A 12,740-nucleotide genomic window follows, 5' to 3' on the forward strand; every position below is an offset into this window, starting at 1 on the left:
CCAACATTAGGCAACCATGCTATTAAAAAAAATCAATAACAAAAACCCATGGGAAATATTACAGGAAAATAATAGAAATGAGAAAAAATGATGAGAAAAGATGAGTAACATGGAGTTGATTCAGAAAAGTCAATACGTATGTAATAAAATTTAAGCAGAAACTATAAAAAAACCCAAAGAAACAAAAACAAAAAGCAACTTAGGTCTTCCCAATAAAAGGGCACAACAAATATCAAGCAAACTTAATGAGAGATCAATATCCTAGGTACATACCAAAGTTTTATTAAATAGGTAGAAGAAGAAAAGTACAGTAGATACACACACACACACACAATTCATGGGTGAACAGAAAGGAAAGCCATTCTCAGACATGCAGAGACCTGTACTACTTCTGTTACATTTTATGAGCTGTGTATCTGTCCTTTATTTTGATATAGCTGACTAAAATAGCTTTTCAAGTAAATTTCTTAATGGTAAGTGATACATGAACAATGGCAATCACACAATTACAAAAATGGTTTAACATTCTGCAAAGAAAACTTGTAAGGAGGAAGAGAAGAGAGGAACTCAGAGACGCTATTTTATTTCAAATTATGTATTTTCAATACTAATAGTAGGTTGTGGTTCTAGTCTTCTCTGGACTTGGTATTTTCCACATTTCCCCAAGGTATGAATGTGTACGTGTGCACACACAGAATGTATAGAAGTAGAAAACGAGTTTGGGCAAGGCTGTGGAGGAACCGAAACCCGGTGCATTGCTGGGAATGTAAAGTGGGGCAGCTGCTATGATGGTGTGGCACAGTGTGGCAGTTTCTTTAAAACTGGAAACAGAGTTACTGCATGACCCAGCATGTGAAACACCAAGTTCTTCCTCTCACAGGTACCTCACCTTCTACTGCCAGGTACAGATGCTAAGTATACAAATGTTAAACATTTTAACAGTGGAAGCAGCATGAACGAAAAATAAAAAAACAAAATGACAATGTAATACAGTGGGAGGAAAAGGGGGGCAGGAAAAGAGCTATGCTGACCAAATGAAGGGGTAAAAAGGACTATGTAGAGGTGAAAGGGGAACATAAAACTGAATGAAAAAGGAACCAGTGAAGATAAGTAGAAAGCATTCGTCATTCTGTTAACCACCTGAAAAGAAAAACCCTGGGGTGAAAACATGCTTCATCTGCTTGTAGACCAAAACGGATGTCTGGGAGACTGCACAACAAAATAAGGTTAAATGACGAATCATGACCTGTAGTCCCACAGACCACACACGGGTGCTGGGTTTAAAGGAAGATCCAAACACGTAATGGGAAACACTGAAGGGTTCTGAATAGGGATGAGACGAGACCCGATGTCTTCTTAAAAGATCACTGGCTGCAGCGATGTATAAACTTAAGAGAGGGAACAGGAAGATCAGGTGTTAATACCCAGGCAGTGTACAACCACCACTTAGGGTGGTTTGGCAGAGTTATGAAAGACATGTTATACAGTTGACACTTCAACAACATGGGCATTAATGCACTGACAACTCTTGCAGTCAAAAAATCTGCATATGACTTCTGACCCCCAGCACGTCCTATAAGGAGACCCACATGATTCAAATCTGTGTTGTTTGAGAGTCAACTGTAGTTATATTTAATAAAACACAGAAGGGCTTCCATTTATATAACAAACTGAACCCATGCTTAGCTCCCTCCAAAAATGCCACTAAATTAATAAGTCAATTTATAAAACAGAAACCTACAAGGCTGGAGAGCGAACCATAGTAACAAAGATGTGAAGAAACTTGAAAGTGAAGACAGAAAAAACTGAAGGAAGGTATAATGACCAAAAGTAATATAATTCATGCTGAGAAACTGCCCATAGGTGGAGAGGCTTATGACTCTGAGATACCAAAGCTCCATGAAACGTAATGGTGAGTCTTAAGGGTGACAATAAGGGTCAATTGAAAAATCTTTGTATTAGTCCTATTAAAACTCTTATCCCACAGATCCAAAAGATGTAGGATAAGAAACCAAGTGAGAGATCTGTACTTGGAAATTTAAACACAGAAATGAGAGCTAAGGTACTACTCTGAAAACAGATGCCTTATGTCATCTACCTGGTAAACCTGAAGTATTTTATTTTCTCTGGAGAAAATAAAATGGCACAGAAGAGAGAAGACCTACAGATTATGATATTTGGGAATCATCAAAGACAATGACCGGGTAGCATCTTACTGAAAGTCATACTGGGAACATGTCTTGAGTCTTTAATGTGAATCAGCAATTTCATCTTTAGGAATTTATCACAGGAGATATAAGGGTAAGGGTTAACTGAAGAGTTACTCACTGCAATACTGTTTATAATATCAGAGCAATGGAAACACTTGATCATAAAAAACACACACCAAATTATGCTATGACCATACATTAAAAAGGAAAACAGTGATGTAAGATGCACACAGTAAGTCACATGGAAAGGACAGCACATAAATGGAAAGGACAGCACATAAAACAACACACAGAGCTGGTACACAGACAGCGCTACGCCTTTTTCTTATGTGGCTTTCTTCCCATGATAAAAATAATAAAAATAGTCGATTACATAATTCTTTGAAGATCAATAAATCAACCATTAAAAATTTGTATGTAATGATATTTAGATGTCAAAATAATATAAGGAGCCACTAGAAGTTTTTCTTTGAGAAACTCACTAAATTCCACCTTACTAAATTATTTCTGAATCTAATCAGTGATTTCAATGGAAAAACAGTAAGATAAAAATAACTGAATCACAGATGAAAGATTCCATAATCAATCCCCATGTTTTTACTACTATGCCCTTCAATAATATTGGTACAGTGATAAATCAATAACCATCAAAAGGCTGCATGAGATAGGTTTTTTAAAATAAATCCTTACTCAAGGATATGTTTATTGATTTTAGAGTGAGGAAGTGGGGAAGGAGAGGAGAGTGAGAGGGAGGAAGAGAGTTAAGAGATGAGGATGAGATGAGAGCAAGCGAGAGGGAGGGAGGGAGAGAGAGCGGTAAGAAGGACATCAGCCAGCTGCCTTCCATAGGCGCCAGGGATCAAACCCACAACCTAGGTATGTGCCCTGATCAGGAATGGAACCTGAAAACTTTTTGGTGTATAGGACTATGCTCCAACCAACTGAGCCACACAGCCAGGGTGCAATAGATTTTTAAATTTACATTTTCAGTGCTATATACTAAGACATTCTTATTTTCTACATTGACAGTATCACAACAGAAATTTCTAATCATTAAATATCATGGGCAAAACAAAATTTATTATTTTTAAGCATTTAAAAATGGAAATCGAATGTTTTGAAAAACAAAGCTTTATGAAAGTAAGCACTCTTCAAAAACCTGGAATATACTGCCTAGCAGACAGAGGGACAAACAAATGTAAACAGTATGTCCAAAAACAGCAAAACAGCCAAATAAATTAAGTCCACTTAACTCTAAACCATAATTGAAAAATAACAATAAAAAATGTCTACTTAGCAAATGTTGTCGTTTAAAATATTATATAGGCAAATATGTATAAAATAAATGGGAAGTAAAAATCATATATACAATCATGATTAAAATTATAATACAAACAATACCAAAAAGTAACACAAACAAAAATCTACTGTATAATTTAAAAGACGGGTGAGAGAATGGACCAGTAGGACAGAAGAAGTACTACATTCCCACGTACAGATATTGGTGTTAGGTATAACATACATAAATGGCACTTCACAACATAGTAAAAGATAAACTGAGCCATTAATTTAATCATTAACTGATGAGGAGACATCTACTATCACTTTAAAATTATTAGTTATATCCTGACATTATACAAACCAGGAAGATAAAAATCTAGAAATAGAATTAGGAAAAGAACTACAAAAACTAGCGTAGTATTTTTATAGTTATGAATTAAGAAAGCCATTTTAATTATATCCAGAAAGCCCAGAATCTATAAAAGCAGAGGCAAATATTAATACACAAACTGAGAACCAAACAGAGAAGTATTCAAAGAATATAGGAAATTTACAGTAGAAATAAAATGGCTAACAAATATTTTTAAAAGATGATCAAAATGGGACTGGATGAAAATAGGTGAAGGGATTGGCCGAAGAACATCTACCCATAGCTCATACAGACAACAGTGTGGTGATGGCCAGATGGGGGAATGGACAAAGAAAGGGGTGGACACGGGGACATCTGTATTAGTGTCAACAATAAAAAGAAAGGGGAAAAAAATAAAAGATGATCAAAATGAATAAACACAAAAAAAACAGATCTATCAAAATAGAAGAATTTAAAAGATCACTGACAGAGTGGACAAGGTTGTAAAAGAGAAGATGCACTCATACTTCGAGGAATTTAAAAAGGCATAGGTTTTGGAGGACTTGAGTACTCTATCATAAACACTGAAAACACACATTCCCTCTGACATAGTTATTCGATTCTACTTCTGAGAATGAATCCTGCAGATATTCTCGCCCAACTATACAAACCTGTCATCACCAGGATGTTCTCTACAGTATGACGTATAAAGCACAGATTAAAATATGCAACTCAGTGGACGCATTCTGACACCATTAGGGACAGAAACTAAACAAACAACATTCATACAATAAATACTATACCCTCATTTTAATGAGTTAAATCTGAATATACTGATGTAAAACTGCAAAGCATAAACACTGTCCTCTTGGAACTGAGCACTTTTTCCTTTTAAGAGCCATCAAATGGTGATTTCCAATTTTCTATGGAAACCTAGGAATTTAAACTAACTAGATCAATGTACTATGAGACACATAGGGATTTTCTAAAAGCCTACTTCCTTATTATACCAAGTACACCATGAAAAAAAAGTATTCAAAATTGAGTAAAAACTATTTCATTATGAAGGAATTTCTGATCTCTATATTGCTTCCTCTCCAAAAACACAAATCAAAATGTCATTGTAAGTCCCCTAATCCATGAATGCCTTCAAAATAAGCTTAGTGAATGATTTATGCAGTAATTGTAACTGCTGAATGCTGAAATGATTCCCACAGCAATCTACGAATTAATCAAGTCTATTTTGCTATCTACTTAATAACCAGCTAAAGTTAGCCATAAATTTCAAAAATAACAATTCATAATTTCTAAAATTAAAAAGAAAACCACTTGCTTTTATTCTTAACAAATGCTTTAATAATGGCCTCCTTAAGAAAATGATAGAGCCAATTCCTGAAGTTTCACTTTAGATGTCCATTAAAAAAAACAAAACAATTAATGACACATCACTATCTAGTAAATTACAGCTGTTGTTCAAAAATAGGTAACTTAAAACTGATTATATCTCAGCTGATTTTTAAGTATAAATCTTGACCTCTCAGTCTCAACTTCAAAGTGGTACTACCTTCTTAGTGCAAAAAATATCTATCTCAAATCATTTTCCTATTTTATGACAAAGGAATAAATTATAAATAATAATTTACAAAAAGTTCTGTGGAATAAACCTCCTAGTTTATTAGAAAACTAAGTATTTCTTCACTTGTAAAAAAATGTTTAACATCATTCAGGGATATCCAACCTTTTGGCGTCTCTGGGTCACACTAAAAGAAGACTGTCTTAGGCCTACATTAAATACATTGTGACACACAATCACAAAAAAAATATCATAACGTTTTAAGTAAATTTATGATTTTGTGTTGGGCCACATTCAGAAACATCCTGGGCTGCATGCAGCCTGCGGGCCACAGGTTGGACACCCTGTGGTTTCTTCCGAATATAAAATTTCATGCTGAAAAACAAAGCAAAACAAAAAAGCTCCTAGAAGACTTTATTTCAAGACAGTGATTACCTCTGAGGAAGTTCAAGGAAGCAGAAACAGTTGCAGAGATGGGGCTTGGTTTTGCTTACATGTAATTTTACATGTAAGTAAAAATTAAAAGCAAGTATGTCTTTTTGTTGGCTGATTCCCTGGGTTTTAAACAATTCACTACCTGTCTGTGGCCTTGGGGAAGTTATTTGATATCCTGTGCCTCAGTTACCTTACCTGCAAAATGGGGATAATCATAATTCCTGCTATGTAAGATTAAGTGAATTGATATACATGGAGTGCTTAGAATAGTATCTGATATATATGGTAAATGTTACTGTTATTATTATCATCACCAGCTTCATCACACACTGGAGAAAGAGGGTGGGGGGTAGTAACTGTTCTATTTTCTACATTTACATTTGAAACAAACAAATTCTATTTTGTAACCAGTAATAAATAACCAACGTAAGTGAGAAAGCAGTATAATGCAGAATAACAAAGTTTCAGTCTTCTCTTCAATTTTCAAAAACATGAGACAATACAGACTTTGGAGTTTGATATTTATTTTTAGCAGGAAGAATATGCTAATGGTGATGACATCGTTAGAAGACAGGCCATGTCCAATACCTGCAACAGAAGCTCAACAGAAGTTAAGGAAAGCATGCCGAAAGACTGAAAACAAAACTGTATGACATGACTTACCCTTAATTCTGCTTATAACAGAACAAGTGACAATATGTTTAAGGTTGAAGTTCCATTACAGGATCAAAAACTGGTAAGTTAACTATCGAAAGTATGGTTTAAAAAAACTCCCTTTTCCTTTCTCTGGAACACTGGACATCATCCCTTAAAGTAGCGCATGGTGTCAACAACTATGTTCTGAGAGTGTGTATGTGAACAGAGAAAGAACAAATTGAAAAGAGGTAATGCTAAACTAAAAGCTAAGAAATTAGGGGGTGAGAGCGTTGCTGTTAGTACTTCATCAAATACAATGCTCTCACATGTAAAAATGTAACCATCTTTGGCACAGGTACAGTACGCTGAAACAAGAACTAAACCTTATAGAAATGCTGGAATTATACACATATGGTCTTGACACCCCTGGATGGGGGGGGCACTAATAAATAAAAGTGAAGAAAGGTAGTATCATAACTTAACTACAAATTTGCAGAGAATGAGCTCCAAATAAAGGAATCCAGACTAATTTGAAATTCTCCTACATATTATTAGGGTAAGAAATTGCTAGATGGTAAACAATTTAAACAAGAACGAGTCAGATGAAAAATTCTTTATAAAACCAAATCTGGCTCATCCATTTCTGACAATGGCTACCCTGCTCAAAAAAAAACATGGGAGTGCCTCCCCCCCCTTTTAATGCTGTACCTCCAAGCTTCTCATCATTATCAATCATTATTCAATTTAAAGAAGTAATGACTTTCTACCTAAGGGTGTGTATGAACTGGGGTGGGGGTGTGTAGGGTTGTAATATGTTAAAAGCAGCAATGGAACAAAGGAGTAACATAAAGATGACCTTCCTGGGCAAAACTGATGTTCAAGAACAAAGAGACTGAGAACTAGCATACCCACAACAAAGTCTATGACCCAAAGTCTTATTTCTTAATTGTATACCCAAAAGACAACATGTATTCAGAAGAGGAATTAAATACATCCAACCATAATTCACTGTACACAACATGAGATTTATAATATCTGCTACTTTCCCATTATTTTTGTTCTTGCAAATAAGGATTTAAACTCACAAGGTAAATTATTATAACTGGAATCTCTTATGAGTAATTTTTAAATGCAACCAACTCTTCTAATTAAAATCTCTAAGTATACTTCGGCAGGTTGATTTGATTCAAGTAGAAAGAAACCCATTAATGCAAGTAGTAGCTTACCTGGGCCACTGTCTAAAAAAGGTCTACATCAAAAAAAAAAAAAAAAAAAGCAAAATGTGCTGGAACATCGAGATACTTAAAAATTCCTACCAAAATAAATTAAATAAACACTAAAGAAGGAAAAGGTTACGCACTTCCAATTTATGCTCTTTCTCTGCAAGGGCTTCCTTTTGACAACGAAGAAAATCTGCTAACATTCGAGTGAGTTGCTTCCTATCATCTATTTCAGCCGCCAATCTGCCATTGTAATCTGCCAGCAACATACAAGCATCCTCTACCATTTTAGAAAGCCTTTCTCCAGATTCTTTATCTAAGAAAAGCACAGAATAAAATTATCACAAAACAAAAACAATGCCATATACTGTTCACTCACCCAGACGCCCCCCAAAATTCAAATCGCATTTCAAATGTCTTACCTGTTATCTTATCTAGTAGGGACACTTCCTGGACTTCAACAGGTAAAGAAGCTATCCTCTGATGAACCGCTGCATCACCGGAAGCAGCATTTTCTAAATCTTGTAATGCTCTAACAAGATCTAGAGTCTAAAAAATTATACAACTTTAGAACCAAAAACAAATGAAGCTTAAACAAACAACAGAAGACAAAATTTATTTTGTATTTCTTAATCCTTATGAGTTATACTTACTAGTTCGAAGTTTCAAATATAAACTGCTTTAGAAGATACTCCATTTATTTTATATATTAAGAAAAAGCAGCTACACTATGGTGGGTACTGGAAATATATAAACTGGAAACATACAACTGAGACACGGCCCTTAGCCACCAGGAACTCACATTCCAGTGGTGGAGACAGTGTAAAAATAATTATCTCACAATAAATTAACGTGACTAGTTTGTAAGCCAAATACAGTGGTAAAAGGGAAGACAGGCTATAACTTAAACCTGGAGAATACAAGTTTTGTATATGATATATTCATTATATTGTCATTGTACACGAGACTTTCTAATATGAAACTGAATACTGAGAGCACGGGATACAAATCATCTTCTATCACAACACAGAAGAGTCTCCAACACTATTTCTAAATTAAAGCACCATAAAAATGTAGTTTTGGAGCATGTTTAATATGGTGCCTTCAACTATTCCGCAGTTTGTTAATAAGATCATCAAAATATTACAAAATTCCACATATCTGATGACTAATATTTATATAATGCTTAACCAGTATAAAAATTATTTTATCCGAATATTTTAGCTGCACTGTTCCACATCCTAGGTATAATGAGGAGAGAAGGACAAATCTTTCCCAGTGGTTTCACAATTCACGATGTCTATAAACTTACTCCAAAGAAAAATGACTAAACTTTCTTTTCACTTGTCCCCATCCTATCTCACATACTTTCTTTTCTTTTTCCTTAATGTCTAAAACTAAATTCTGGGTCACTAGGTAATTATACACATACTAGAAAAATCTAGGGAATTACCAATTTTTATATATATTAAGATCATACTGATAGCCAGTTACTTATTTTTCTTTAAGCTATTCCCTTAATAACAACAACAACAAAAAAAGCAAGCTATTATTGGGGTCTAGCAAATACTGTGATTAAACATCATGAGAATGATTGGAACCCAGCAAGAAATATACTAGCCCAAGTGTGCTTTTAATTCATTACTGTATGTTACAAGTTCCAATGCTAAAAAAATAATTTCATTATAAGACATATTCCTTCTACAATTAAAATGAGCTTAATAGCAATGACAATTAACAGGAAGCTTATTTCTCATCATGCCCCAATTGACATGTGTAAAGTTTTCCCATCAGCCTTAGGAAGTTCTAAAATTTTCTAGAGTTCTAAGAAGAAGCCTGGCTTTATGGTCTTGACAATGCATGCATGTTTTAACCACAACTAATTCCCATCACATCTTCACATTCCTACATGAGTTAATTCTCAGTTCCCAATGCTGGGTCATGGATGAGAGAAGAAAGGCTGTCTGAATCAACACTAGCCTAGGACTTTCTAACAGAAGAGAATGAAATGAGTTTTGACTGGATCCTACAAAGAAAATTTTAGTCATTCTTTGTAAGAATGACTTATAAATAAAGTGGTGACCACAAAACTGAACCACTGAGAATTAAGCAGTACAAGGAATGTGAAAGTGGTCAATATAAAAACAACATTTATACACTACTAGAAAAGAATCAGACGGTTGCTCAAAGATACTTGTAAGAAGTACAACGAGGCTACTGTTTCATCAGGGAGAGGAGATCAGACTCTGTCTAGAACTCGGATATGTACTATTCACGTAACCAAAAAACGCTCTTAACACCAACTGATTCTGTGTTATTACCAAATGGAAAGAAATATAAACCTTACTGTTTGACTGTTCCAAATGTTATGTTCTTATTACTTTTCTATCAAGCTCTTATCCATGGTGACCAAATGGGCTTCAGCATTCTTGTCATTGAATCAACAGGTAACTTGGCTCTGGTCCTATTTGAGCACCTTGATCAAATTCTTTCTGCCTCCCTAGTACGACTAACAATGACATCAATCCACAGTTCTAGGAAATAATTGACTGTATCTTTCTTTCAAGCTCCTGTCTTGGGGGAAAAAGCTCCCACTCGGCCTCTGGTTTTATGCAGTAAGTTCAGGTCCAGTCTTCCAACTCCCACGGAGCACTGTGAATTCTTGTTATGTTCTAGGATACTAACTTCTGGCAACCCATGCCTGCCTCTGGATCAGTGCTCAACAGGAGAAAGACTCTAGCTCATATACTGAGTTATGTTTCTGTAACAATTCTAGCCCACCATGATAATTACCTTGTTTTAAGAGTATGGCTATGTCTTCATTTTCTCCTTTTAAATTTTATCTGCCCCTCCTATATATTTGAAACATAGAAGGAGGAAGCTTTAAGAATCAATGCCCACATAATTAAAAGTTAAAAATGTCTTTCTGGAATCATCTAATCAGTAAGAAATGCTATACTATACCAACCTGAAAGGACACAGAGTATTAACAAGTCTAATCTATCTTTCTTACTATGGAACTACACTGTCCTATTAGAGTTACATAGAACTATATAAATACATACTTGTTACTTTAACACTCATTTTTGCAAAATGAGTGTTTCAAAGCAAAAATACTTCAAAGGGCAGTGTCATCTCTAGAAATGGAATTTTTAGCGTACTTAAGTCATACAATAAGCAGTTTTATTTATTTAAGAAACTGTTTAAATAGTGGATATCGAACCAGACCTAATCATACTAACCAATCAGAAATCCTCTTTCTAAACAAAATGATTGCCCTAATATACAATACATAACATACTAAAACATAAGCAACCTGTTAATAAGAAAATGAGATTTTCACGTAGAGTCTTTCTTATACCCAAAAGTACAAAAAAAAAATCCATTCACAACAGTAAAACACTGAAAGTACTAAAGTGCGGTGGCTACACAAAGTAACAGTGATTCACGTGATTCCCTTAGCAGACAGAAACCTCTACCTGTGGTGGTTCACTTGGAGACCCCAGGGAGGAACAGTTCTCATTTTCATCCACCTTTATCTGTTCGTAGGGTCGCTTCCTAGCCTTCTTATCGCCATCTGAATTTTAAGAAAATTTAAGTTTTAATGAAAGAATGCAATTTTTAAATCCAAGCCTAAGGATATGTTTATTGGTTTGAGCGAGAGAGAACCAGCGAGGTGAGACACATCAACGGGTTGCCTCCCGTACATACTCCTACTGGGACTGAACCCACAACCTAGAGGGAATCAAGTCTACAATCTTTTTTCTTTTTTTTGAAAGATTTTACTCATTTATTTATTTTTTGAGAGGGGAAGGGAAGATGAAAGAGAGGGCGAGAAACAGCAATCTGTGGTTGCCTCTTGTGCGCCTCCCACCAGAAACCTGACACACAACCCAGGCATGTGCCCCAACTGGGAATTGAACCGGCAACCCTTTGGTTTGCAGGCTGGCACTCAATCCACTGAGCCACAACAGCCAGGGTGAAAGAATACATTTTAATGAAGAGATTATAATAAAAGATTATATACTTACACAAAGCTTGCTTAAGTTGTTCTAATACATCATTTTCATAAACAGACCTTTCTTCCCAAATAGATAATACTCTTCCAAGGTGCTTCTTACAACTTTCATCAGTTTCACTAAAGAAAAAATATTAATGGTAAAAATGCACTGTTGAAAACACAATGGAGATTTTAAATAAAACCAGACATTCCCTGAAAAACCTGTACAAATGTTTACTGAGCATCACCATTTAACCAGCAATTCAGGGGTGCAATGATGAAGGCAGACATACTTCGCATTTCCTTTAAAAGGCTCATAGACGTATTGTTAAACAAAAAATTACAAATAACGCAAATATGTTAGTACTGGCTGCTAGGGATTTATAAAGATGTCCCTAACCTAATGGGTGCTGAATGGGAGGCTAAGAAAAGATTTCTACCAGGTGATTCCAAAATTTATTTAAGGAATATTTATTGATCAAGGCACTATCTTTGACTCAGGAGGGACAAATGGGGCTTTCTAGCAGCTGTTTTTGTAAGTGCAGCAAAAGAGAACAAGGTGTAACAGACCTGGCTCATTTCTAGAGAGATCAGGAAGGTGTATCAGGAAGTGATAGTTAATCTAAGATCTAAAGATTGGATACACAGGGAAGTAGCAAACAGACTACTCAGAGCTACTTCCTATAGCCTTCATCACTACCATTGTAGACTGAACCATGATTACCTCTGGCCTAGATTTTTTAAGTCTTCTCATTGGTCCTCCAGACTCTACTCTCTTACTATTCTCTACCAATGTAAATCAGATCACACTGCTCTGAATCTTCTAAGAAGGGCCAACCCTACCAAGAATAATGCCAAAATCCTTATCCTGGGCCACAGGATGAACAGGTTCTGCTTTCTGGCTACCTCTCACTCCACATTCCCTAAATATCTTCTCCCACACAAACTTCGCTGCTGATCCTCAAACATGCCCTGCACACAGCTCTATTACTGTTTCTGCCAAGTATTCTCTCAACTCAGAACCCTTCCCTCCTAC

General features: G+C 35.4%; 1 protein-coding gene across 3 annotated transcripts in view; it reads right to left on the reverse strand.

Annotated features, from left to right (window-relative positions):
- The window catches only part of RPRD1A (regulation of nuclear pre-mRNA domain containing 1A), a 55,543-nt gene that overhangs the window by 17,257 nt on the left and 25,546 nt on the right, over positions 1-12,740 (reverse strand). The window contains exons 3-7 of one of the 3 annotated variants that reach the window (XM_037033074.1): positions 11,736-11,842; positions 11,184-11,281; positions 8,127-8,253; positions 7,841-8,020; positions 5,476-6,436 (exon numbers count right to left, since the gene is read on the reverse strand). In XM_037033074.1, the coding sequence (XP_036888969.1) occupies positions 6,210-6,436; positions 7,841-8,020; positions 8,127-8,253; positions 11,184-11,281; positions 11,736-11,842 (739 nt within the window). In that variant the 3' untranslated portion in view covers positions 5,476-6,209. Of the gene's footprint in view, positions 1-5,475; positions 6,437-7,840; positions 8,021-8,126; positions 8,254-11,183; positions 11,282-11,735; positions 11,843-12,740 lie in introns of those variants that run through there. The other 2 variants (XM_037033066.1, XM_037033057.1) reach the window with 2 other exon arrangements.

This window comes from Sturnira hondurensis, unplaced genomic scaffold (genome assembly GCF_014824575.4).
Source record: "Sturnira hondurensis isolate 20B ecotype Veracruz unplaced genomic scaffold, ASM1482457v3 Scaffold0001872, whole genome shotgun sequence".
NCBI classification, from domain to species: Eukaryota; Metazoa; Chordata; class Mammalia; order Chiroptera; family Phyllostomidae; genus Sturnira; species Sturnira hondurensis.